Source organism: Mirounga leonina, unplaced genomic scaffold (assembly GCF_011800145.1).
Source record: "Mirounga leonina isolate KUSES-001 unplaced genomic scaffold, KU_Mleo_1.0 Mir_94, whole genome shotgun sequence".
NCBI classification, from domain to species: Eukaryota; Metazoa; Chordata; class Mammalia; order Carnivora; family Phocidae; genus Mirounga; species Mirounga leonina.
In genome coordinates, this window is record NW_023270855.1 from 19,860,896 (window position 1) to 19,888,353 (window position 27,458).

The 27,458-nt window shown below is 40.4% G+C and overlaps 1 protein-coding gene across 2 annotated transcripts in view; it reads left to right on the top strand.

Moving 5' to 3' along the window:
* The first annotated feature begins 1,222 nt into the window (after window positions 1–1,222).
* Window positions 1,223–27,458, top strand: part of SHQ1 (SHQ1, H/ACA ribonucleoprotein assembly factor) — a 97,076-nt gene continuing 70,840 nt past the window's right edge. The window contains exons 1-6 of one of the 2 annotated variants that reach the window (XM_034998212.1): window positions 1,232–1,521; window positions 6,474–6,538; window positions 9,734–9,856; window positions 10,591–10,751; window positions 18,822–18,934; window positions 24,670–24,797. In XM_034998212.1, coding sequence (XP_034854103.1) covers window positions 1,379–1,521; window positions 6,474–6,538; window positions 9,734–9,856; window positions 10,591–10,751; window positions 18,822–18,934; window positions 24,670–24,797 — 733 coding nt within the window. In that variant the 5' untranslated portion in view covers window positions 1,232–1,378. Of the gene's footprint in view, window positions 1,522–6,473; window positions 6,539–9,733; window positions 9,857–10,590; window positions 10,752–18,821; window positions 18,935–24,669; window positions 24,798–27,458 lie in introns of both variants that reach the window. The other variant, XM_034998213.1, reaches the window with a different exon arrangement.

The following is a 27,458-nucleotide window of genomic DNA, read 5'->3' on the forward strand; positions in this document are numbered from 1 at the left end:
GGCTTTTGAAGTGATCTGGTCCACTCGCTACCCCAGAGATAACTCTCACCCTTTTTCCATTGACATTTAAAACCAGGAGGTAAATAGTATTTCCTGATTACTCTAGTTTCTGGTGGAGTAACAGGAAACACAATGAGAGGAAGGAAGGCTAAGGGAATATGTAGGGAAAGAGGGAGATGAGTGGGACCGGCACTGGGAGAATCTGAGTAGCATAGACTAAAGTGTATGGAGAAATGTGAGAAAAGGCAAGAAGGGGTACAGAGGGACGGCAATTTGTCAATGCAGGCACTAACAGAGTTTAAAGATCAGACGTTCTGGGTTCTGATAATTTTAAGATGCATGATTATAAGATATAATACTTAACGTCTCTGAGTCGTGTTCTTCGGAGTTCATAGTGCAGATTAAATAAGGTTAGTGGACTGGACGCTCTGTAAATGAGAATACTCAAATAAGGAATTCGGGAGGGGAGAGAAAGTAACAGAAAAAGAGAGGGAAAGGGAGGGGAAGAGAAAAAGGCAGAGAAAGAGGGGAGGGAGAAAGGGGATTTGTGACAAGGCAGGTGAGAACTAAGGAAAACCACAGTAACGACGCTGCTGTGGCTACTGCGGTGACTGCTTCCACACATGGAGCGTTGACAACTTGCCAGGTACGTTGTTAGAGCTTTACTTGCATTTCATGTTATCTTCACATCTCTATGGGGCTAGTATTATTGTCATTTTATTTTATTTTATTTTTTTAAGATTTATTTATTTATTTGAGAGAGCGAGAATGAGAGAGAGAGAGAGAGAGAGAGAGTACTGGGGGGGGGGGGGGGGGGGTCAGAGGGAGAAGCAGGCTCCTCGCTGAGCAGGGAGCCCTATGCGGGACTCATCCCAGGACTCCGGGATCATGACCTGAGCCCACGGCAGTCGCTTAACCAACTGAGCCACCCAGGCGCCCCGAATTATTGTCATTTTAAAGAAGAGTTATCCGAAACATAGAGAGGTTTTGTAATTTTCCCAGCTGAGAGGTGGCCGAGAAGGGATTCCAACGCAGGTTTTCTACCTGCAAAGCCAATGCTTGTTCAAAATCATCTCTTAGGATCTCTAAACAGACTTGATGGGTCTAAAGAGGATTCTCGTCCGGGTTTTTCCAAGTTATGCCCTTGGTTCAATTCCTGTGGTCGGAGCCCCACGCTCCTCTAACAGCGTCTAGTCTCCATGGAGATCGGCGTGGGGCGGGACTTCCTGCCCCACGCAGGAGCACTTCCGTCTCGAGCCGGAAGCGCCCTGGCTACCCGGCCGAGTCCCGGCGCGTGGGGACTTGCTGTAGAGTTTGAGTGGCGGGACCGCGGCGGCTGTGAGCGTGAGCGGCTCGGGCACCCGAGTCCAGCGCAGCCATGCTGACCCCCGCGTTCGACCTCAGCCAGGACCCCGACTTCCTGACCGTCGCCATACGCGTGCCCTACGCCCGGGTCTCTGAGTTCGACGTTTATTTCGAGGGGGTCGACTTCAAGTTCTACGCCAAGCCGTACTTTCTCAGGCGAGTTCCCGCTGTCCGGCCTTGGAAAGAGCGAATTTAGGGGATTGATTAGTTGATTGGTCCATTCATTTTTCACTTACTCATTAGATAGCTGCTTACCGAGGAAGGAGGAAAGGGCGAGGGAGCACTTCTCGATTTAACGATTGCTTTTTTCCGAGATGGCCGCAGGTGCTTTCGGTGCTGAGGAAGCGACCTCGACAGGCCTGCGTTCCAGATGCTGCAGGAAGCTCGTTTCCGTCTTAAACTTCGTTAAATCCCCACCGTAAAGAGATTCCGAGCCACTGTAAAACGTGGCGGTTGGGACCTTGTGACCTTTGCAGTTTCTGCGCCGTCAGCCTAGTTCCCGTACCCTTTTTCTGTTGTTTTCGTCCCGCGTTAGTTCTCCCAGCCTCTCCGCTGCCCTGGGACGGTGCGCACCGACTTCCCAGCCGACCCGTCCGTTTGACTTTTCTCCTTTCCCGTTCTTTTTAGAGTTGTGTCGATCTCTTGGCCGACCGCTCCCTACTTCTTGATATTCTCTCCTTCCTTTGCCTCGTTGACACCAAATTAGCCTTGTTCTCCTGCCTTTTCCTCGTCTGCTACTTCTCTCATTTTGCCCTTTAATTGTGGTGGTTGTCCATGTGCTTTCCTAATAAAAGCTGCCTCTTGAGTCAAGCTGGTTCCTTCACTGGGCCTGGAGCAGTTTTGCTCAGATTTCCTCAGGCCCTTGACTAATGCACCTACTTGCATATACTGCACTTTCCTATTTTTTTAAATTCATTTTTTTACTTTATTTATATGGGGCTGGGTTTTTGGTATCGGGGATGTGGTGGTGTCTCGTGTAGTTTACATTTTAGTGGGGAGAGAACAATAAATGAACAAGTAAACATGTAACTACAATTGTGGTAAGTGCTCTTAAGGGGAGTAAAGTGCACTGATAGAAAAAAGGGAGCCTGTTTAAACGTAAGGTGGCCTGGGAAAGACTTTCTGAAGAAGGTGATATTTAAGGCAAGACAGGAAGAGTGGGAGGAAGATGGTGTGGGTGGTAGCGAACATTTACTTAATTTTTACTTCAGGTTTATACTTTATGTGGATTATCTCATTTGATTTTAGGACAGTACTACAAAGTAGTTTCTGTTAATGTTACAGATGAAGGATCAGAGGCTCAGGGAAAAGATTTTTTTTTTTTTTTTTTTAGCTTGGAACTTTTTATTTCAGTTCATGGAGTGATTGTTTCCATGACTTTTTTTTTTTTTAATTTTATTATGTTCTGTTAGTCACCATACAATACATCATTGGTTTTTGATGTGGTGATCCACGATCCATTGTTTTCATATAACACCCAGTGCTCCATGCAGTACGTGCCCTCCTTAATGCCCATCATGGGGCTAACCAATCCCCCCTTTCCCCTCCCCTCTAAAACCCTGTTTGTTTCTCAGGTCCATAGTCTCTCATGGTTCATCTCTCCCTCCAATTTCCCCCCCATTTTTCCCTTCCTTCTCCTAATGTCCTCCATGTTATTCCTTATGTTCCACAAATAAGTGAAACCATACGATAATTGACTTTCTCTGCTTGACTTATTTCACTTAACATAATCTCCTCCAGTCCCATCCATGTTGATGTAAAAGTTGGATATTCATCCTTTCTGATGGCTGAGTAATATTCCATTGTATATATGGACCACATCTTCTTTATCCATTCATCTGCTGAAGGGAATCTCGGCTCTTTCCACAGTTTGGCTATTGTGGACATTGCTGCTATGAACATTGGGGTGCATATGGCCCTTCTTTTCACTACATCTGTGTCTTTGGGGTAAATACCCAGTAGTGCAATTGCTGGGTCTTAGGGTAGCTCTATTTCAGAGAAAAGATCTTAAATGAGATAGGAATGTAAAATAAAAAATACAATAACAGAAATTTCAAAGTAAAAACCACTTTGCTTAATTTGGGGAGTTTTGATGAAGACCAAATAAGAGGTTATGTGTGGAACAATTTAAAGAGTATTCTTCACATGGACTCATCCATGGGTAACAGGGGCTTGGTAGTTGGGCACACCTGGGTCTCAGCACACTTAATAGTTCTGGGACTTAGGGCAAGTTATTCAGTCTCAGTTTCCTAATTTGTAAAATGGGACTGATATTAGGGATCCTAAAGAGTTGATGTGAGGATTGAGATAATACATGCATAGTTTTTATTACCATGCCTGGTGATTGCCCAGGCAATCAGTTGTTCAATAAACAGTAGATATTTATTAGAAGGGCCTACTTTTCCAGTTATCTGTTGCTGCATAACCAATTGAACTTAATGTTATAAAACAACAATTATTTAACTCCCTCGTCCTGGTTGTGTGTCGGGAATTTGGTAAGGGCTGGGCTGGGCTGGGCTGGTCTGTTCTGACTTGAGATCTTTAAATCATTTGTAGTCATATGGTGGCTGGGAGGAGTGATGTGAGACAGGCCATCAGATGGTGGAGTGGCAGGGGGAGGGCGTCTCTTTTCGTGTACTCTAAGGACCTCCCTATATGGTGTCTTTGCATGTTTTAGTTGTGATTCCTTTGGGAATCCCAGGTGGAGCTGAAGGTTTCGAAGCCAGGTATTCCAGGGGGAAAGGCAGGTTCATATCACCTTTTATGACCTAACCTCAGAAATCATACGGTCACTTCTACTTTATTGTATTGGTTAAAACAGTTCCACAAGGCCACTCAATTTTTTTAAAAAAGTAATTAATTTTTATTTTAATTCCAGTATATTTAATATATAGTGTTATATTAATTTCAGGTTTACAGTATATGTGATTCACCAATTCTGTACATTACTTAGTGCTCATCATGATAAATGTACTCTTTAATCCCCATCACCTATGTCATCCATCCCCCAACCACCTCCCCTCTGGTAACCATCAGTTTGTTCTCTGTAGTTAGGAGTCTTTTCTTTAGGGGCGCCTGGGTGGCTCAGTCCGTTGGTCGGCCGGCTCTTGATTTGGGCTCAGGTCATGCTCTCAGGGTTCTGGGATCAAGCCCTGAGTCTGGCTCCCTGCTCTTTGGGGAGTCCGCTTGTCTCCGTCTCCCTCTGCCCCACCTTGCCCTTGCTCTCTCGCTTGTGCTCTCTCTCTCAAATAAATAAATCTTAAAAAAAAGTCTGTTCTTTGATTTGTCTCTTTTCCCCCCTCTTTGTTTTGTTTCTTAAATTCCACATATGAGTGAAATATGCTATTTGTCTTTCTCTGACTTCACTTAGCATAATACTCTAGATCCATCCATGTTGTTGCATGTGGCAAGATTTCATTCTTTTCTATGGCTGAGTAATATTCCACTGTATATATACACACCACATCTTCTTTATCCATTCATTTATTGATGGACACTTGCAAGCTCACTCAGTTTTAAGGGGAGAGGACATAGACCCCACAGTTGGGAGGAGTGATGTGAGACAGGCCATCTTTGAAAATACAGTTCACTACAGTATACCAGAGGCGAATAAAACCTCGCTCATCTCCTTGAGGAATTGGGTGGCAGATCTGTGAACAAATAGGATTTCACTCTTATGTGTAAGAATTTATCTCTATATTTACAAAGAGTTTAGGAAAAGAAAGTTGGTATTAATAGCTTACATCTTTGGGACTTACCTACTTCACCAGCCACTGAGCCCTTTGCATTATCCTTTCCTTCTCACAGTAACCCTGGGGTAGAGTCTGTTACTTTTCCCTTTTTACAAATGAGGAATAGGAGCTTTGAAGCTGATTAACTTGTACAAAGAAAGTTGCAGAGGTGGTAAATGGCAGAGCTGGGACTCAATTCAGATTCTGATAGTAAAGTTAGTGTTTGTCATCATTATAACAAACAACTTTATGCATTAAACTGACTCCTTCTGTTGGGCTTAGAGGGATTTTGGTTTGGAAATGCAGGAAGCTTTAAGATCAAGGGTACCTAGGTTGTGAAGCCCTGGGTCTTTGGGACCTGCCAAGTTTTGATGGTGATGGTGGTGATGATGATGATAGAATAGGAAGCAGAGGGGAGGGGGTTATAGGAGGAAAGGAGCCTCACATTTTAAGTTTGGAATGGAATGGGAGCTGGTCTGATAGGTGGTACCAATGAGTTTATATACTTGGTGTCAGGCAGCCATAGAAGTTTTTTCAAAAGAAAAGTGATGGTCTGGTTTCTTTTTTAGAAAAATTCTTTTGGGCCCTCAGTGGAAGACTGACTGAACCAAAGTAAAACTGGAAACAGGGAAGTCAGTTCCTTTAGTATGAAAGAAGGGGAGATCTCTGTATAGTAATAATGAGACTTGAGAAAAACACTTTTGCTTTTTTTTTTTTTTTTTAAAGATTTTATTTATTTATTCATGAGAGATAGAGAGAGAGAGAGAGGCAGAGGGAGAAGCAGGCTCCCCGCAGAGCAGGGAGCCCGATGCGGGACTCGATCCCAGGACCCTGGGATCATGACCTGAGCTGAAGGCAGACGCTTAACCGACTGAGCCACCCAGGCGTCCCTTTTTTTTTTTTTTTTTTTAAGTAGTAGTTTGCCCAAAATAAACAGTTGGCCTTGTTGTTCTTTATTGTTTTCCATTTTTAAAATTCTTTTTATGGGCTGGGGAGGAGCACACCTTCTTAGAGCCCCTGCTGTGTCAGGCACATTTATGTTAATAAGTCTCTATTCATTAGGAAGATGAAAGTACTGTAACAATAGTGATAACTAATATTTATTGTGGCTTTTTCTTAAGTATCACTTTTTTTTTCAGTATTGCTTTTATTGGTGACTAGGGAGTTTCAAACAGAACGATGAGTCATCTGTGATTCCTTGTTTCTCAGCTAGGGAAGAGATGTAAGTTATTTAGTTTGTAAAATGTTAAAGAAATGCTGAGGAGAATTGCCTTCTAAAATGGTTGATAGATTTCAGTGGTTAATGTATACTATCACTGATGGTCACTTATACTTTGTGCTTTAAGGACTGAATGAAATCTTAATTTAAATCTGCAGATTAACCCTTCCTGGAAGAGTTGTGGAAAATGGAAGTGAACAAGGATCTTATGATACAGATAAAGGTATTGCTTTTGGAATTTTGTTAGTTTTTTCTTTGGATTCTTCATGTTAGAATAACTATGTCATAGTTATAGTTCAAGATATGATGGCGACCTTTAGATGTTTTGCACATACAGTCTGTCCTGGTCACACTTTATTGTTTCTTAACAAGCCCAGTGCCTATTATTCATGGATTTCTTAACAGGTACAATTTTCTCAGTCCTTTAAAGTACTTCACAATATTTTTAAAAGTTACTTAAATACTCTGTTTCTTAAGTTTATTTTCTACTTCCCCTATTTTATTTTATTTTATTTAAATATTTTATATGTTTATTTGTCAGAGAGAGAGAGAGCACAAGCAGGAGGAGGGGCACAGGGAGAAGCAGGCTCCCCACTGAGCAAGGAGCTGGATGTGGGGCTTGATCCCAGGACCCTGAGATCATGACCTGAGCTGAATGCAGAGGTTTAACAGACTGAGCCACCCAGGCGCTCCATTCCACTACTTTTAGTAAGCATTTAAAAGTCAGATTATGTGAGGTGATTGATTACAAAAGATGTGGGTGATTTTTTTTTTTTTTTTTTTTAAGATTTTATTTATTTGCGAGAGAGAGAATGAGAGATAGCATAAGAGGGAGGAGGGTCAGAGGGAGAAGCAGACTCCCTGCTGAGCAGGGAGCCTGATGTGGGACTCGATCCCGGGACTCCAGGATCATGACCTGAGCCTAAGTCAGTCGCTTAACCAACTGAGCCACCCAGGCGCCCAGATGTGGGTGATTTTTAAGCTCTGAATGGAATTTTCCTTGTGTGCTTTTCAAACTTAAAATCTAATAACATGTATGTGGGAGAGAAACTGTCCAAAGGTGGCATTTAAAGGCTGACTGAATTTTCTTTTCATGATTGATAAGCTCTTCATTTCAGCTAGCCTTGAAATCATTTGTTTTGCTTTTGGAGAAGTCACTGGATTTTCCTTTATCCATGGATCTGGAATAAGAACACCTCGTATACTCTTGAGTAATTAATCAAGTGAATATTTATTGACGTCAGTAAACTAGGGTAAGGGAGGAAGAATGGCATGAAAGAGTTAAATGACAAAGTTATAACCCATAACACAGTGATTAATGTGATAGTGAAATATAATGAAACTGCCTTTCTAGGTAGTAAATCTGCTTTTAATTGCAGGTAAGTTGCATATTGAAACAAATTTATTAAATTTTAAAAGTACCCAGGGGTTTAGGAAGGTTGTATTTACACTTGACCCCTAAATAACATGGGTTTGAACTATGCAGGTCCGCTTATATGCAGATTTTTTTCAATAAATATAGTACCATACTGTAAATGTATTTTCTCTTAGGATTTTCTTAATAGCATTATCTTTTCTTTATTATTTTTAAATTTTATTTTATTTAAATTCAATTAATTAACATATAGTGTATCATTAGTTTGATGTAGAGTTAGTGATTTGTCAGTTGCATATAACATGCAGTGCTCATTACATCACGTGCCCTCCTTAATGCCCATCATCCAGTTACCCTATCCCATCACCCACCTCCCCTCCAGCAACCCTCAGTTTGTTTCCTATGGTTAAGAGTCTCTTATGGTTTGTCTCCCTCTCTGTTTTTATCTTATTTTATTTTTTCCTCCCTTCCCCTATGCTTCTCTGTTTTGTTTCTTAAATTCCACATATGAGTGAAACCATATGATCATTGTCTTTCTCTGATTGACTTATCTCACTTAGCATAATACCCTCTAGTTCCATCCAGGTCGTTGCAAATAGTAAGATTTCATTTTTTTGATGTCTGAGTAATATTCCATTGCATATATATACCACATCTTCTTTAACCATTCATCTGTTGATGGACATGTGGGCTTTTTTCCATAGTTTGGCTGTTGTGGACATTGCTGCTATAAACATTGGCATGCAGGTGCCCCTTCGAATCACTACATTTGTATCCTTTGGGTAAATACCTAGTAGTGCAGTTGCTGGGTCATAGGGTAGCTCTATTTTTAACTTTTTTTTTTTTTTTTTAAAGATTTTATTTATTTGACAGAGAGAGACACAGCGAGAGAGGGAACACAAGCAGGGGGAGTGAGAGAGGGAGAAGCAGGCCTCCCGCGGAGCAGGGAGCCCGATGCGGGGCTCGATCCCAGGACCCTGGGATCATGACCTGAGCCAAAGGCAGACGCCTAACAACTGAGCCACCCAGGCACCCCTATTTTTAACTTTTTGAGGAACCTCCATACTGTTTTCCAGAGTGGCTGTATCAGCTTGCATTCCTCATAACAGGGTAAGAGGGTTCCCCTTTCTCCGCATCCTCGCCAACATCTGCCGTTTCCTGAGTGGTTAATTTTAGCCATTTGACGGGTATGAGGTGGTATCTCATCTTTTTTCTGTATTATAATAACAGCATAGTATGTAATACATATAGCATACAAAATATGTGTTAACTGTTTTATTGATAAGGCTTCCAGTTAACAGTAGGCTATTAGATGTTAACTTTTTGGGGAGTCAGGTTATATACAGATTTTTGACTGTACAGGGGGACAGGCCCTAAGTCCCATGTTGTTCAAGGGTCAACTGTATTGGAGTGTGGTTAAGTACAATGAAAAGGGTAGAATGTTTTAAAATTCAGAGTAGTAAATAATGGAAGTTCATGGGGGGAGTCTGGATGAAGTTGATAAGCCCAATCAGGGAAAGAAAAGAAGTACATAGGTAGAATTTGAGTATACCTTAGACTTTGGGGATATGTCTCTGGAGATCTCAGAGAACTTAATTAAGCTATAATTGCTTTAAGAATTTGTGTGTTTTTGAAACTGCTGGTATTCATTGGATTAGATATCCTGATTTTTTTCCCTTCTAGTCCAGAAGTAAATCTTGTAAGTGGCTATGGGCTAATTCTAAGCTACTACCTGCTCAGTCCATTGAGTTTTAGAGGTTTTGACATGGACTTTTAATATTATCAGTAGGTTAAACGGATACTGTGTAAGACTAAAGCATTCTGTAGCTTTAGCAGATTAATTTCTTATAGAGGTGACAGCTGAATCAGTGATTCTGAAAAACCCTATTTGAGCCTTTTACTATCCTGGTTTTTATTCATAAGGGCATAATGGAGCCTTATGAAATAGAATTATAATTTACTAAGATACATATTTCTTAGATATATTTGTGAAGTCTTTGAATTTTTTAATAGAGCTAAGTATAAAATAAATTTATCTTTAAGGAATTTTTACCATTCGATTGCCCAAAGAAACTCCTGGCCAGCATTTTGAGGGGCTGAACATGTTAACTGCTCTTCTGGCACCAAGAAAATCCAGGACTGCAAAAGCACTTGTGGAAGAAATAGGTATGTTTATTGCAGTTAAGAAGAAATAAAGATAGAGTATTTGGAATGCTGTGTGTTCCTAGGGAAAAGGGACATAGCAGATAGGAAATTGGAGGAAAATCTTCAGTGACAAGGACATCACATGAAAATGCAAAAATAGCTTATTTGGTGACATATAATTTAAAGACAAAAAGAACTTTACCGAACCAGTATGTCAGTCATGTTTTTGGACCAATCAAAACAGCATCTCAGTATTTTGCAAAATCATGGCCTCTCGAGCTTAGATCAGAAGTTTATAATTCAGTGAGTTACATAAAATGAACACCACCTAGGTCAAGAGATGGAACATTTCCAATACCCTTGAATCCTACCCTGAGTCTCCTCCTAGTCACTTCTCCCTCCCTCTTCTCAAGGTTGCCACTACCTTTGGTTTTGCCTGCTTTTAAATTGTGTCTGTAATTCAGATGGTATGTGTTCTTTTTTGTCTGGCTTCTTTCACTTCATATTTTTATGAGATTTATCCATCTATAGCTGAGGTTTATTTGCTTTCATTGCATTTGTCATTTTTGCATCTTACTATCGATGGGCCTTTGGGTTCTATTTTTTTTTTTGGCTATTAAAAATAGTGGGGCTCCGCATATTCTTACATATCCCTTTTGGTACACGTGGGCAGGCATTTTTTCTCTATACTTTTTTTTCCCAAATTGTATCTAGGGAATCCAGTACTTGAACAAATTAATATTTAACACATTCAGGTGCATCTGAGGTTTCTGAGGGAGGAGTAGAAGATGAGGATGGAGAATTCGACTGGGAAATTGAACAGTCCCCCTATGAAGAGGCATCTGAAGGTGCTCTGAATCCTCAGTACCACTATGGCTTTGGAAACTTGCGATCCGGAGTGTTTCAGCGGTTACAGGTATGTTGTCTTTCTAAAACACCCTGGTGCATAAGGTTTTACCATTCGGACATTTTAATTTCATTTCTGTTCCTATTTGGAGGTTTTTTATGACGAGTGTAGGAGGTGACGTATTTAGAGCACAAATCACAGCTTCTTGTATGCAGTGGTGACACAGATGTTTGTTCCTTTCCATTGCTTAGGCTGTTCTGCCCGGTCATACTGCGCTTACAGATGTCAGATGTCCTGTTACTTTCTTTTTTCTCCACTTCATTCAGTATTCTAGACATGAAGTTTCCAAAATACAAAATGGAACTCCTCTCTCCTCATACTTCCTGGAAATCTTTGTTTTATACTTCTAAAAAATGAAAATTATTACATGATGTCGCTCCTGTTTTATAAATATAAATGAGATAGCATGTTCCTGGTGAGGGTGAATTTGTGTCTTTTGATCAAATTGTTTAGTTCTTGGTTTACAGTAGGCACTTTTGTCTATTTACCCTTGATGGGGGTTGAATGTAATCTCTTGTTAAAACCCGATCATTTGTCAGTTAGGCTAAAAAGGAATGACATCACTCTCTCTTCCTCAAAACACATAGGAAATTCTACTTTATTTTAGGCTATGTGGGGAGAATGAAAGGGAGAGAAGAGATTTTGAACTGTTTTGTCCCTATGTTATAGAAAATGCATCCGTAGAATGTTATATAATGGAAGTGTGAACCATTAACTTGGGTTTTTTTGTTTGCTTTTAAGTGAAAGAAACCACAACAAACAGCTTTTTTTTTTCTTTTTTTTTACTTTATCCCTGCCTGGGGAGATGTTAAATCTGTCTAGAGTGTGGCTTATTTTAAGACATATTTGAATTTACTAAGGAACGGTTTACCTTTGTTTTAGTCCCACTTCTACTGTTGTTTAGATTTGGGATGACAGGACAATTATTTGACTACAAACAAGTTTTGTTTCCTCTTTGTCAAATAGGGGTAAATTTGCCCACCTACTTTGTAAGGCCATTGAGAAAACTTAAGGAGATACTACATTGTGAAAACTGAAAAAAAAAGAATAGGATGCTAGAAAGACTTCTGCCCTTGAAAAATATAAATGCGCTTGAGACTCCTTAAAGAGAACAAAATTGGGATTTACTTGAGCAAATAATGCCAATTAGATATTCCCTTCAGAACCTTTTTTTTTTTTCTTTTCTGCTGAATTACGGTCTCTCCGTATTCTTTCTTCCTAATCGCATTTGCTGGTCATCTCTGAGGTAGTAAGAATAGAGTCAGTTTTGTCTACAGCAGAAACTACAGCGAATGGACCTCAATTGGTTAGCCGAGAGCCACTCTGTGGTCAGTCAGTTGTGGGCTTACCTGTCTGAAGCTCTAAATTAATGATAATTCAAGTCATGCAGGCTAAGTACAGATTGTACATTCAGATGGAATGTCATTTCTGAGGCCAGGGAACTTGAATTCTTGCCACTGCCATTGAGGAAAGATCCTTTCAAGGGATTTCTGCCGGTTTGATGAGAAGCTGCCGGAATGCCAGAATGGGAGCCTAGGCCAGTCCTTTAAGTCACAAGTTCTTATATCTGTTGAAGATGTTCAATAAGTAATTTAGGTTTATTTAAAAAAAATTATTTTGAAATACTCTTTGTCTTTCTGAATGTCTTAACCAAGGCACCACATCTCTAGAGACTTATCACCCAGCTTAAAAAGTAAAACATCTCCATAGTTGGAGCCCCTGATTGTGTCATTGTTTCCCCCTCAGAAGTGAACCACTGAATTTGATGTTTATTATTCCCCAGCATTTAACTTGATTATCTAAAATCTTTAAACTGTTCAGAATTTAATTGAAATAACATTGCTATTCTAAGCAGTTTGAAAGCGTATTTTCCTCAACATAGAAAAAAAGAGATCTGCGCGTGTGAGAACACTCTGAGGGATGATGTAACTAGTAATGCTGCTAGTACAGGTGCATAGCCCATGTCTGTAGGATTGGGATCATGGAAAGTTCTGGAAATAAACTTTTGTTTTGTATTCAGTTTGGTGGCAAAACCTGATCGGAACCAGTATCTTTCAGTAGTTTTTAAATCCACTTGGTGTGCACATTCACAAATTTTGCCATAGAAGTAGTAATGTATTTGAATACGGGGGGCTGCCCCAGATTTAGAGGGGGTTAAATAAAATGTGGAATGTATGTATACCATGTTATTCTTTGAAACTCTGAGTTTGAATCCTGAATCCTGAGTCTGAATCCTGAAGTTCACCCCTCTCCAGGGGATCTGGGTAAGAGATGTGGACCTCCAGTGTCCATGCATTGTCAGCTAACAGCTACTGACTACATCCCTGTGCCAGGCACTGTGCTGGGCTCCACGTGACTCTTCCATCCTGGTATTGTTGCTGTTATTTATGTACCTTTTACCAGTGGACAAACCAGTAGACACCTGTAGGCTTTAAAGAATAGTCTATTTTCTTACATGAATAAAATTAGAAGACTATGGTGTCATTCCTGATATTAGGAAAGATTTATTTTTATTTTTGAGAGAGAGTGAGAGAGAGTGCGTGTGTGCATGTGTGGGGGAGGGGGGCAGGGGCAGAGGTACAGGGAGAGAGAGAATCTCAAGCAGACTCCCCGTTGAGCACAGAGCTGGACATGGGGCGGGGCAGGAGACCAGGAGCCGAAATCAGAGCTGGCCGCTTAACAGACTGAGCCATCCAGGCTCTCCCTCACTCCCCCCGTGACATTAGGAAATACGAGACGTTTCAAAAATCATGTGAACCAGAGTGCACCTTCTCTGGGGTATTCAGTTAGATGTGTTTTATGAGATAGTGGCACAAAAATCTCATATACTTGGTATTCCTCACAGAATTCTTCTGCATTTATGACCGCTCTATTTGTGACAGTCACACCGTGTGGTTAAAAACTGAGTGCTCATGTGGTTAAAAACTGAGTGGTATGACTCTCTTTCTGCTAGTGGAGCTACTGGAAGAAACTGAAACGATTGCTGCACTAAGAAATTTGAGAACATCTCTTCTATTTTCAAATGACGTATTTAAGAAACGTCACCATTTTCTCAAGTACTGTTTTCTCACAAGTTTAGAGTTTCTCTCGTTCTGCTTTTGGGTGAGAAAATATCCATGAAGTTTTGTTGATGGCTCATATTTTGCTCATTTTTTTTTTACAGCCTGTTTTCCCCCCCTTACGTGAAAAAATAGCTTTATTTTCTTTGATGATAAAAGCTGTATAAATTCATTATGGATGAATGAATTTATTCATTCAATTTATTCATTATGGATGAATAAAGAAAGGGAAACCTCCATAATTCCGAGACCCAGGTATCTTCTCTTAATTGAATAATTTAACCCTTTATGGGGAGGTTTAGTCTTTCATATTTTTTTTCTCCTCCCATTTACATTTGCTTGGAAACTTCTGTATTTCATACTGGTAATGAGAAGAAAATTAAAGTGTTTTTTTTTTTTTTCTCTCTCACTGAAACAAATTCTTTTTAACGTATCTCCTGCCTCCTGCTGCCCTTTTTCCTTTCCTTTCTGAAATTGCTGCCAGCCGCCAGGCGCCTTTGGAAGACTGCCCTGGCTGCTCAGAGTCAGGCCTTCACAGCAAGCTTTAGGGCAGTGGTGGCTGCCAGGAGCAACAATCCTAGAGTCTCCGGGCGCCAGCCCAGCAAGCTCCTGGGACCACTGCTGCCGGCAGCCACAGGACGCTGGCTTGTTGGCCCTTTCCTTCCCCCAGGGCCCCGAGATCTTGTTTTCAGGAGATCTACTGGCCAGATGTGCACACAGCTCTTCATTTTCTCTCTGGAGAATCTCTGCCCCAGCTGTGCCAAAACTTAACATAAGCCTGATTTAAATCCTACACGACCTTTTCTTGGCAATACCCCTCTTTAAAGGGCTCTCGTAACAGGGGCCATAGCAGTGCTTTAGAAAAGAGAGAGAATCAGAACATTTCCCAACCTCTTATCTTTCTACCTTTGGTTGATGGATGCCGTAGACAGATTTCTCTACCCCAGGCTAACTTTGCTTTGTAGTTTGTTCCAGTGCCTCTCAAGGGTCCAGTTGGAACAGGGCCACTGTGTATGACTGTGGGTAGGATGAGTCTGGCAGGGCTTGTACTGCTGTGGACATTAATGTTCTTTGGGGTACAGGCTACGTAGCTACATGTGGAGGCCCTGAATCTGGAAGCAAGAGGGAAGAGGAGGGAGAGAGGAAGGATAGCTGCATTTTTACTGTCTAATTCCCATTCCCCTGAGAGCTGGAATCTTGTCTTTGTGTTTATTTCTGGATCTCTAGTACCCTGAGCAGGCCCTTGGACAGTATTTGCTGAATGAATGATTTAATACTGAAGGCCAGGAACAGTGCTGGGGATACAGTGAGGAGAAGATTGACCAGACTCCTATCCTCCTGAAATCTTCTAGTGGGGGGGGGATAGACAGTAACCATGTAAACAATAAATAAGATAATTTCAGATAGTGACAAGTGAAGGAAAGGATAGGATGACACGAGAGCCGGGGGAGGGCGGTATTACTTTGGTGAGGATGCCCAGAGAAGGCCCCTTGGAGGAGGTGACATTTGCAGAGTGTTGAATGGTTGAGAAGTGTACTGTAAATGCAAAGACTCAGAGTTCTAGAAATGGAAGGAAGTCTGCTGTGTGGCTTGGGGGATTTGAGCCAGAACGGGAAGGTAGGAGGTGAAGGTGAAGTGCAAGACAGGGGCCGGATTGTGCAGAGCTGTGAGTTGTGGAAAAAGTCTGGGTTTTTTTCTCAGTGCAGTTAGTATTTTGAAATGCCTGTGGTTCTTTTAGTCCATTTATCCTTTGAAATGTAGAGATACCTATAGAAACTCCCAGATTATATCCCACTTGTGACCTTATAGCTGGTCCGGGTGAAATAATGAAGCGGCATATTTTAATCCCTATTTTTTTCTTTTTATTGCTGTGGCCAAGTAAGGAAATGGCAGGGGAGGGAGGATAGGTCTTCTCAGTAGGAAGGCGGCCAGGGAGTAACAGGGAACAGCAGCTAACTTTATTGAATGTATCAAGCCCTGTACTTGATGCCTTACTCATATATTATTTCATTTAATCCTCATCACAGCCTGTGGTAGACAGAATGAATTTGCTCCTTTCCACCCCATTCCCCAAGATGTCTGTGTGCCAGTCCCTGGAGCATGGGAACATGTCATGTTACATGGCAGAAGGGACTTTGCACGTGTGATTAACTTAAGGATCTTGTGATGGGAAGATGATCCAGCATGATCCTGGTGGGTCCTGTCCAATCATAGGGTCCTTATAAGGAGGAGGTAAGAGAGTCAGAGTGGAAAAAGAGAAGGCCGTGTGATGATGGAAGCCGAGGGAGGAACGGCATTGTCATGGGGGGCTACCAGCCAAGGAATGAGGCAGCCATCCTCCAAGATGGAAGAAGCAAAGCAAGGGATTCTTTCCTAGAACCTTGAGAAGGAACCAGCCCTGCCTTCCCCTCATTTTAGCCTCGTGACACTGGCTCTGGACCTCGGAGCACCAGAATTAGAAGAGGATACGTTTGTGTTGTGTTAAGCCACTAAATTTGTAGTAACTTGTTACAGCAGCAAGAGGAGAGTATTACCCAGCCCCATGATGGAGGTGTGACCAAACACGTTCACAGAAAGGAAGCTGAGGTTCAGGGAGGCTGCGCAGTTAGACTGGAGCAGTCTTTGTCTGACTGCACAGTCACAGTTTCTCTGCTGCAGCAGGCTGCTTTCAGAAATGTGTGTGTGTGTGTGTGTGTGTGTGTGTACAACACGTATGTACATGCAGAGAACTCCTTGGGGCAAGGAGGAAAGGAAGTGGGTGACTCAGGGGTGCTGGGGAGAAGGACTTGGGGTCCGTGGGCAGGAAACGACTGTAGTAGTCATCTAGCTGAGGTGAGTCCTGTGCATACAGTACAACTCGACTTCTTCCCCAAGAGCCTATGTCAGCACACAGCTATGTGCCTGGAGGAGGGAATTTCAGGCGGGCGAGAGTAAGGAGGAGAGGAAGGGTCCAGGTTGTCCTGCTTGGGGAAGAGATGTTTCTGATGGATTAAAGTGGAGCTCTGAAAGCTTTTCCCACGGAAACATTGCTGCGGGGTTGTTAAACTCTTTGTATTAAGAGTACTCTATTTAAAGTTTATTATGAATTGAATAAACTTGTGGGTTACCATGAGCATGTAACTACTATTTATGATAGTATTTCTATAGGAAAATACGTTCTTAATTTCCCAAAAGTGATTGTAAAGGAACTTTCGGAATGTAAAATTTTATTTGGGGACCACCAGTAATCAGGTTTCTGCCTCGAATGTTTGTAGTTAGAAGTATTAACATGTTCTGGATATGACTTCTACAAAGTTCTGTGGACCCTTTCGCAGTATTAGAATGTACTTAGATTAAACGTTGATACTACTTGAGCTAAATGGATTGTGGTAGGAACAAGAGAGGTTTTTTTTTTTTTTCCCTTAAGGCACAAATTTTGATTGTGTGTGTGTTGCGGGAAGCGGGGGAGTGTGTATCCTAGTGTCCTTGGCTCCTTCAGTTTAGCTCATTTCCTTATAGAGAGTTTACCTTAAAGCTCTCAAATCTAAGCCCAATTATTAGGCACTAACCTGTCTGTTCCATTTACAAATCTTGTTTTCAGTTTGACTTCACTCTGTCAAGTTATTTCCCGTGATTTCTTTTAGTTAAAGAAATTTAGTTAATACTGTTGAAAGGTTCTAATTCCATACTTCTCAATTGTGGTCAGTAACTGAAATGGGGAGGTTGAAGAAAAAAAAAGGTGTAGCTTCAGGAATATTATGCATTGTGTGAGGTTTCTTGGCTTCATAATTCCAACCAAAAGAAAAAAGCTGTATGGTATCCCAGACAGTTTTCCTACTCTACCTGTTTTCTGTAGGAGTTGGCCTAGGACACATGCTACAATCTGTTTGTGTACATCCAGGTGAAGATTTTTATAGTAAAGTTGACTTACTTAGGATTTTTAAATTTGGAAATGGAAAGTCATATACATTAAAATTGCCCTTAAAAATATTAAATCTGCTTATAAAGTAGAATGCACACAGTTTTATTTGGTAATCCTTATTGAGACCAGCTGAGTTAGACCTTAGGAAGAAACAAAAGGAAGCTTTATGTGAAGATGTTCAAACCACTGATACTCAAACCATTTTGCCTGTTAAAAGAAGACAATTTTCAGGGTGCCTGGGTGGCTCAGATGGTTAAGTGACGGCCTTCAGCTCAGGTCATGGTCTCCAGGTCTTGGGATCGAACCCCATGTTGGCCTCCCTGCTCAGCAGGGAGTCTGCTTCTCTCTCTGCCTCTCGCCCCTGCTTGTGCTCTGTCTCTCTCTCAAATGAATAAATAAAATCTTAAAAAAAAGAAAAAGAAGACAATTTTCAGTGATACAGACTTTTATTTAACACTTCAGGAAGTGAACAGTCTCCATTCAGAGAATTACAAAATGGGACCAAAGGCAGAAAGCTTTTATAGGATAAAGAATAAAGAACAAGAGAGAGAAAGATAGGAAATATCTGATTGGCCAGATTGTCCACCTTGTCTTGGGGGAGAGAGAACAAGGAAGAAAGTATAGCGCCCAAGGTTAGCTTGGCCTCTGGAGATTGGCTGACTGGATGTAGTACATTTCTGGTCAAGCAGAGATTTACAGGCACGTAAAAGTTACCTACATTTCTGTTTGCTGAAGTGGCAGGAGCACCTCCATCTTACTGTCTAGAAATTATTTAAATATGCTGTTAATACCTTGCAAATTCCTATGAGTAAATGGGGAAGAGATGAATTCAATGTTCCTGCTTGCTTGCACGGGGTTTATTGTGTTTTTTTTTTATGATGAACTTTTATAGTTCTAATACCACTTTATTGTAAGGATTAAATGAGATAATGTATGTGAAAGCTTCCAGCAGGGCCTGGCAAGCAATAGGTGTTTAACAAACATTTGCTGGATTTGAATCGAAATGTCACAGGTAGTATGATCAGATGGTTCCTTTGTTTTGGCCTTTTGTGTAAAATTAGATTTTTCAGTGATGAAATGGGAGATATCAATTATTCTTTTTTTCCTGGGTGTTCTTAGGATGAATTGAGTGATGTTATTGATATTAAGGATCCAGATTTCACTCCTGCAGCTGAACGAAGGCAGAAACGCCTGGCTGCTGAGCTGGCCAAATTTGATCCTGATCATTATCTGTGAGTATTGAGTTTTTTGAGGATTAAATAATTGACTTGACATTGATTTGAAAATTTTTGGATGTCTTTTTAAGTATGCTAGGCATGTGGTTTTAGGATTCTAGAAATTAGTGAGGGCTCAGAACCTTAACTGACATTTGAATTAACCTACAAACTTATGCCTCTGTGATCTTTGTAAGATGTGCTTCTCAGTAGGTCTTTCTGGCAATGGAGAACTCTTAATGTACTTCTTTGCCAGGCTTAAAAGTAGAACACCACATTCATGAGAATATTTTTAGTTCTTTTCAGTAGACTTTTTGTTGTAATTAACAGTATATGTAAATGAAAAGATGTTTCAATTTCTTTAAGAATTTGAATCTACATGTACTGCATTTCTTGGCTGATCCAGGGTTTTCCCAACACTTGATCTGCGAGCACCTGTAATTGAAGATCTGAGTCTAATTAACAAATAATTATTCATTGTGGTAGGGTATAAATAAATTCTAATTTTAAAGTTTTGCTGTATTTCCCATCTGCTTTAATTGTGTCTTTCGACATAATGCATCTCTATCAGGCTTGTATTTGCCTAACAGACTTATCTAGTTAATGGAGAGGTAAATAATCACTTGAGACATTGTGATGTCTCTCATTGGCCATGATAGTAACACTTCTTCTAAGTAAGGGATTGTCACCTGGCCTCTGTGGATGCTAGACTGTCTTAGGATGTGAGTTGTATGTTGTTATAGGCCTCAATTATTATTCTTCCCAAGCTCTGGGCCAACAATTTCTAAACTGTTGTATGTGCAGCTATAATCATCATAGTCCCTTATTTTATATAGTACTTTCAGCTTACCAAGTGCTCTCAAGTGATTATTTAAATCAGTTCACAACATTTGGGGAAAGAAGGTTAAGGGACTTGCCCAAGGTCATACCACTACTAAGTGGCTCGGTTGGGACTTGAAAAGAGTCCTTCCATTTGTTATTTTGTATTTCCTTTTCATGTACACTATTTCAGTTTAACTGCTGTTGCTCTTGTGATTAACATTCTATCTCCTGTGACACAGTGGGAGACTAATTGGAATGGCAGAAATATATCTTGTGATGTGCAAATGGATTGAGTGATGTGTAGTGATAAATGGTCGAACCATTCAACGTCCTGGGGGGAACTGGGTAAGAGCAGGGTATGTTATATTTTGGAGGACATCTGAGAGATTCAGCTCCATTTACATTGCCATTTCTAATTACCTTTATCTCTCCAATTGTGGTTTTAAAGGTCCACTGAAGAGTAATTTGAAGAAACCTATTTAAAATCATGCCGAATATTTAAAGTGGGAAATTTCATTGTCAGCAAATTTCTCGGGCCAGCATGAAAACAGAATGAGCTTTACAAGACTAAAATTTCAAGTGGGAGGGAGCTTAATTAGAAGAACTGCCTATCTCTTCTCTTCTCAAACTGGAAGAATAACTATGGCCTGAGAGAATTAGGAAACTGGAATTTATACTTAGCAGTGCGATATTATATGCAGTCCTTATTTTTCTCCATCTTCTGTGTTTCTTTATCCAGAAGCTCATTTTCTTTCATAGTATGCATGAACTGTTCTTTCCATTTCTCAAGGAGTGGTTTAAATTTAGTCATGGGCAGGTCGGAGAGTGGAAGCCATGAGGTAAAGGTTCTTTGTGACTTTTCCAGTAGCAGTGGGACTTGGGCTAATTGTCATTTTTGTGTTATTTCTTACTCATTTATATTGGCTGACTGACTCACCCAAATGTGCTAATAATAAATGAAGTGTAAGTAAAATTCTTTTAAATATTCAATTAAAATTTTTTTTGGCTCAGTGCTTTTTTAATTGTTCTTATTGGTTAATACAGTGGAAGAAAAAGTTTACTTCACTTTTTACCTACCTTGCAGGCAATGCGTTGCATGTATTATATTATACATTTATGTACAAAAATGTAATGAACACGATTAATGCATAACGTATGCTAATGTGTACTATATGACACTTTCAAGTTGTTTGATTTAATCCCTACTGGTCATGATGTTTCCTTATAGTGTCAGGTTTTTGGGGTCTTGGAGAAAACCAATTTTAAATCCATCCCAAGGCAGAACACAGTGAGGTTAATTCATCATACAGAAAAATTCATACATTTCAAAGGCACATATAAATGACTTAGGATAATTACTATTTTTAAATCTTTTGTTGTAAATTCTAGATGCCATCGTGTGATGTTTTTCCCCACTGTGTGTTTTGCAGCCCAGCAGAATACTGGGCATATAACAGATAATCCATAAACACGTATTGTTTTTGATTATCTTTTTTTCTCTATTTGTAACTAACTCCTCTTGGATATTATTATTTTTACACTACAGTTTGTCGAAGGCATCCTGAAACATTGTTTAATAGGCCTTCCTGTTTTGCTTATCATAGCAAAGTTTTCGTATTTCTCTTGCCGAGAGTGTGTTTTTTTTTTTTTCCTTCCCCAGGTAAATTGTTTTTTAATTGTTGGCATATCCTTTGCCTTAACCAATTCATAAAATCTGCCTGTTTCCTTCTTTGGGAGAAAAATAGAAGAATTTAGTCAACACTCTAAATACTGTGAGATAAGAAGGTACAAAAATGATCAGTAGCATTTGGGGTGCTGTTTGAACTTTTCAGTAACTGTACATTTGTTAGTTTGGTATACGGATTAGGCTTTTGGATTGATTGAGGAACCTGAAGACTATAAGTAGGGGAAGAGGGTCACCTGCTCCCAACATGGCTCTTTATTCAAAATGGCAAGCTTAGGAAAAAGCATTAAAATTTCATCTATTCATTCTTTCACATGTGCCCTTGCTTGTTCAACAAATACTTGTTTGGATGAACTGCATGCCAGGTAGTGTCACAGACACTGAGGATTAGAGTGAATATGACAAGGTCCCTTCGCTCATGGGGCTCCTGTTCTAGTGGGGAAACAGACAATATTGTGATTGTTGAGAAGTGCTCTGAAGAAAAGCGACATTGTTAAGGGTTTGGAGAGCGACAGGGTATTCACCGACTCCTCTATCGCAACATGTCCAAAATCGAGCTCATTGTTTTTACCTGCAAAGTCTTTTCTGAATTTTCTCTTTGGCAGAGTGTACCATTTTTCATGCCAGTCATCCAGAGTAGAAACCTGGGATTTATCTTTGAGTTCTTTCTTACCCCAACACTTCTAATCTATCCTGAAGTGGTTAAAATTTCCATTTATCTCTTTACTGTTTGCTTTACTCAGTCTCTTCCTGGTCCTCCCTTTACCGCTGCATCCTAAGGATTCTAGCTTCTAGCTGTAGGTCAGATCCATCCACTTCACTCTATGTCCTTGGCTGCTACCCTCTTCTAGGCCTCCATGATTCCTGTGCCTTGAGGCTTGTTCCTTTAGACCATTTTCCAGACTGCAGTGACACTGGTATTCCAAGACACACCAATTTCAGACCCGTATGTAAAAGATTTTAAGTGTTCAGTTGTTTTTAGGGATAAAAATCCACTAGGATTTTTTGACATGGCTTAAAATGTTGTTGTCACTACAACATAATATTTTCAGCTGTTCTCAGCTTTTTTTTTCCCCCCTTAATTGCGACTTCTTGTTTCCTCGCCTTTGCTAACTGTTCTTTCAGCTCAGAATGCTCTCTCCCACCCTTCTTAAGTCCAGTTAACTGTTAATTATCATCGGCTATTGGCTTAGATAGTCTTTTCTCCAGGCACCTTCCCTGCTGTCCCAGTTTCACTTTGCCATAGATGCTTGTACTGTTAGGTCATAGCAATTACATAGCACTTGCATTGTGATTGTTGGACTCTCCCATGGCGCTGTAAGTTCCGTACGGACCATGACCGCCTCTGTCTTGTCAGCCGTGTAATCCCACTGCCCAAAGTGGAGTTGGAGCGGGCGAAGAGTATAGTGCTTTTTGTTGACTTAGTTAGCATTTTATCCATTTACTCCTATTACTTATCTTTTTGAAATCTCTCTCATGCACGTGACAAAATTGATATTGAGAATTACTATTTCAAGATCATTGCTATTCAGTTTTGTCCAATATGTACTTTTATTTCCTCAGGCATAAAAATGGAATGTTTATATTGGTTAATAGCTTGGATTCTGGAGTAAGACTTAATTGGGTCCAGATCCTGGCCATACTTCTTACCAGTTCTTTGACTTTGGCCATGTTATACAAATTTTCTGACCCTGAGTTTCTACTGATGTAAAATGGGAGTATTAATAGTTCCCCCTACCCCTGGGGGTGGTGTGAGGATTCAAGGAAATAATGGGTGAAAACCATTCAGTGCAGTGCTTGGCACATATGGAGAATTCTGTGAGTTATCTGTGATACTTCTTTTTAGAAAGATTTCACTATCTCAGTTGAAGGAAAAAATATTTCAGATCATAAAACTTTCAGCTAGAAAATCAATTTATGAAATCAGCCAATTCCTTGAGTTTCTAATTAACTGAAATATAAATGAATTTTTCACCCAGAGTTTTTGTCACTCTCTTCCTATGAATACAGAGTTTTCAACTTTGAATGCAGGGTTGTAATTTCTGAATGAATGTCCTCCAGGAGTATAATTTGAATGTAACAGTTATTTTTCAAGTTAAAACTAAGTAAGTAGGGGCACCTGGGTGGCTCAGTCGGTTAAGCGTCTGCCTTTGACTCAGGTCATGATCCCAGCATCCTGGGATCGAGCCCTATCTCGGGCTCCCTGCTCAGGGGGGAGTCTGCTTCTCCCTATGCCCCTCTCCCCACCTCCCCCCGCTCATGCTCTCTCTCTTGCTCTCTCTCTCTCTCTCAAATAAATAAAATATTAAAAAAAAACCTGAGGAAATAAAGTGCAGGATCGAGCCCTGTGTCGGGCTCCCTGCTCAGGGGGGGTCTGCTTCTCCCTCTGCCCCTCCCCCCCCGCCCCCTGCTCGTACTCTCTTGCTCGCTCGCTCTCTCTCAAATAAATAAAATGTTTTTAAAAACCCTGAGAAAATAAAGTGCAGGATCGAGCCCTGTGTTGGGCTCCCTGCTCAGGGGGGGGATGTCTGCTTCCCCCCCCCCCCCCCCCCCCCCGCTCATGCTTTCTCTCTTGCTCGCTCTCAGATAAATAAAATGTTTTAAAAAAAAACCTGAGAAAATAAAGTGCAGGAAAATTAATTTTCTGTTCTTTACAAAGGTTGCTTTTTTCTTTTTCAATAGTTTTAAGCAAAGGAACTATTAAAGTTAGCAGAGCTATGAAAGAAATTGCATCTTGGTAGAAAGTATGAAGGCACATGCTAAAAAATGTGTATGTGTGTTTATGTGTAGCCTTTTTGTGGGTATGCAGTATCCTGTGTTTTCTGTTGATATGTTTACTTTTCTTTGCTTGGTGGAGTTAAAAGTTTCTTTCCTTTACTGTAACCTTACCGGAATAGGTGGTACTTACAAACCTAGCCCAGGTTCCATGCTTCAGTCCATTGTGTGTTCAGATTTGCTTTACCCCATGCCACTGCCGTACATGGGATGGGCTTTCAGGGGAGGACTGGTCTTTTCTGTACCTTGTTTCTGAAGAGAGCAGAAACTATCCCTTTAGTCAGATGCGTAGTTTTCACTTTATGGTGATTAGTAACCACAAAAAAGTAAATACAGTGCTCGTTTCCTTGATCTGTACTTTGAGTTAATAATCTGTATTTCTAGTACAAATGTGATGAGTTAAGATAAAATTTTAAAAAACCAAAACTAGCCCAGTTCTATGTAACATGCTCATTCACTGTTTTCTTTCCAGAGCTGACTTTTTTGAAGACGAGGCTGTTGAACAGGTTTTGAAGTATAATCCTTGGTGGATTGATATATATTCAGAAATGATGGCCTCTTTGGGAAAGAGTCAGGAGCAAGAAAATCATGCTGCATTAGGTAAGAAACTCAAAATTAGGTTCATTTGTTGACCATCTTCCCTGTTATAAGCATACGATTCTAATTGCCTCATAGAGGGAAGATACTATTTTGGTTTGTTAATTTTGGAAATGTAGTCTTTATCCCCGACTGGAAAATGCCACTCAGTGATTAGACTTGTCTTGGAACAGTCTTTTGAAGTATGCTTTACTTTTGAGTCATTGGGGTCCTTTTTAAAATTTTTATTTTTTAAGTAAATATAGGGACATGAACACACAGGACATTTGTAGTAGTTAAGTAATCTGCTTGAAAGATCTGAACATTTAGGGGCACCTGGGTGGCTCAGTTGGTTGAGCATCTGACTCTTCGTGTAGGCTCAGGTCATGATCTCATGGGTCGTAGGATAGAGCTTCCTCTTCTGGCCCCATGTTCAGTAGGGAGTCTGCTTGGGGATTCTCTCCCTCTGCCCCTCCTCCCACTTGCATGCTTGGGCATGTGTGCACACACACACACTCTCAAATAAATAAATAAATCTTAAAAAAGATCTGAACATTCCTCTCCGGTACGGACATCTGAGTATTAGTAATGGTGGAAAAGATCTAGTTTTCATTCCCTTTGTTGAATGAATTTGATATGTCCTTCCCAATTTTTTCAGAATATTAATTCTGTATGTTAGAATTTTAAGTTTTGGATAGATCAAGAATAGAAGGCCCATGTGTTCTGTCATTACTGATTTGGCTTTTCTTTCTGTATTAAAAATGAAATTTCAGTGTTTAAATGAAAGGAGTACACATACATATACATACATGAAGTGGAATATAGAATCTCCTCACTCGGGCGCCTGGGTGGCTCAGTTGGTTAAGCGACTGCCTTCGGCTCAGGTCATGATCCTGGAGTCCCGGGATCGAGTCCCGCATCAGGCTCCCTGCTCGGCAGGGAGTCTGCTTCTCCCTCCCACCCTCCTCCCTCTCATGCTCTCTGTCTCTCATTCTCTCTGTCTCAAATAAATAAATAAAATCTTTTAAAAAAAAAAAAAAAAAAAGAATCTCCTCACTCCAAATTCCTCTTCCTGAAAGTAATCACTGTTAACAATTTTGGGGTGTTTGCAGTGCATTTACCCACATCTGAATATTTGCTGTAAGAAATTTATACACACAGACTCCTACACATTCTGTTCTTCCTTGCTTTCTCCAGTTTGTAGTCTATGTTGTACATCTTCCATATTGGTACTTAAGGCTCTACCTGAGCTTCAGTGCCTACCTAGTATACTGTTGTATATACAAGTGCACATTTGGGCTCTTTACTACCGATGGATCTTTGCATTGTTTACAGACTTCTGCAATGGCCTTCTTTGGCCACTCAGTCTAAAGTAGCTACAGGTCTGTTGCAGAACAGTATTTTGATTCTTTGTGTAGTAATGCAGTAGTCTGTCATTTGCTGTGTTTCCATTGTCTAGCATAGTGCCTGTTATAAGTACTCAGTAAATATTTATAGAATAAATAAATACTGCTGTCAATACTTCTGTAGTTCAGTTTTGTTAAGAGTTTAGGTGATTTCTCCCAGATTGAAAAATTGCTACTTTAATCTTTTATAATTGACTCAACTGCAGAAGAGAAACTCATTTATAAATAATGACTCTTGTTACATTGTTTTCAACAAATCCTTGGTTTTATATTTGATTTGAGTTTAAGACTCTTTCAGAGACTTCCCACATTATATTGACAAATTTTCAGGTAGAGGATTGCTAACACAATTTAGATAGGTAATTATCTATGCAATGTAGATCTGTTTGGAAAGCTTGCTCACTCTGAAATCATCAAGGTTATCTAGTGGTCTGAATCAGTTTCCCCAATTTCAGAGCAGTATTTTAATGAGGCGGTGTGGGTGGAAATTGGTGGTTGTGCAGTTTTCTGTCCACAAGGGCGAGCTAGTTGCCCTAAAAATCAAGAAAAGGCATTCCCTTTGATTTAAATTCTAACTCGCTCTTCTTTGATCAATTGTAGCTTGTTCTAGGTCCTGTTTCCTGTGAGAGCCAGCCTTTGAGTTAGGTTAGTTCTCTGTGTATAATTTTAACAGAAGATTAAGCCAGGTCATTGCTTTAACCACTGCCCCTTCTATCCCTTCATCTACATCCAACCCAAGGCATGTACCCCAACTGGTGCTTAAGGAACAGTCATAGTCTACTAAGCTAGTATGGTGATTCATTTTAAAAGTCACCTTTTAAAATACCAAGGACATGTGATGTAAAGTAGAAGAACTCAAGCTCTGTGTTGTTGTACAGAGAGTACCTTTTCCACATGTGCCAAGTATAGGGTTAAGGATGGGATAGAAGCTAAAGGGGCTCAGGCGTTAATGCCTTGCTCCACCACAGGCTAGTTGTGTGATCTTGCATCTTTGCTGGGTTGCTGCCTACCTCATAGAGTTGTCTTGATGATTGAATGAGATGATGTACTTAAAATCCCTAGCATATTGGAAATGTTAAAGATTATTATTGTAGAGTAAAATCATTGGCAGGAGAGCCAGGAATTGAATGGCTTCTCTGTGAAATCAAGATTGTTGTACATTTATAAAACTTTGAGGGGAAGGTTTTTTGTTAATGAGATTTTTCTTCCTTCCCCCCGCCCCACCCCATTCAAGTATTTGAGACACCTAGAATTGGGAAAATAAGTTGAAGTGTGTCAA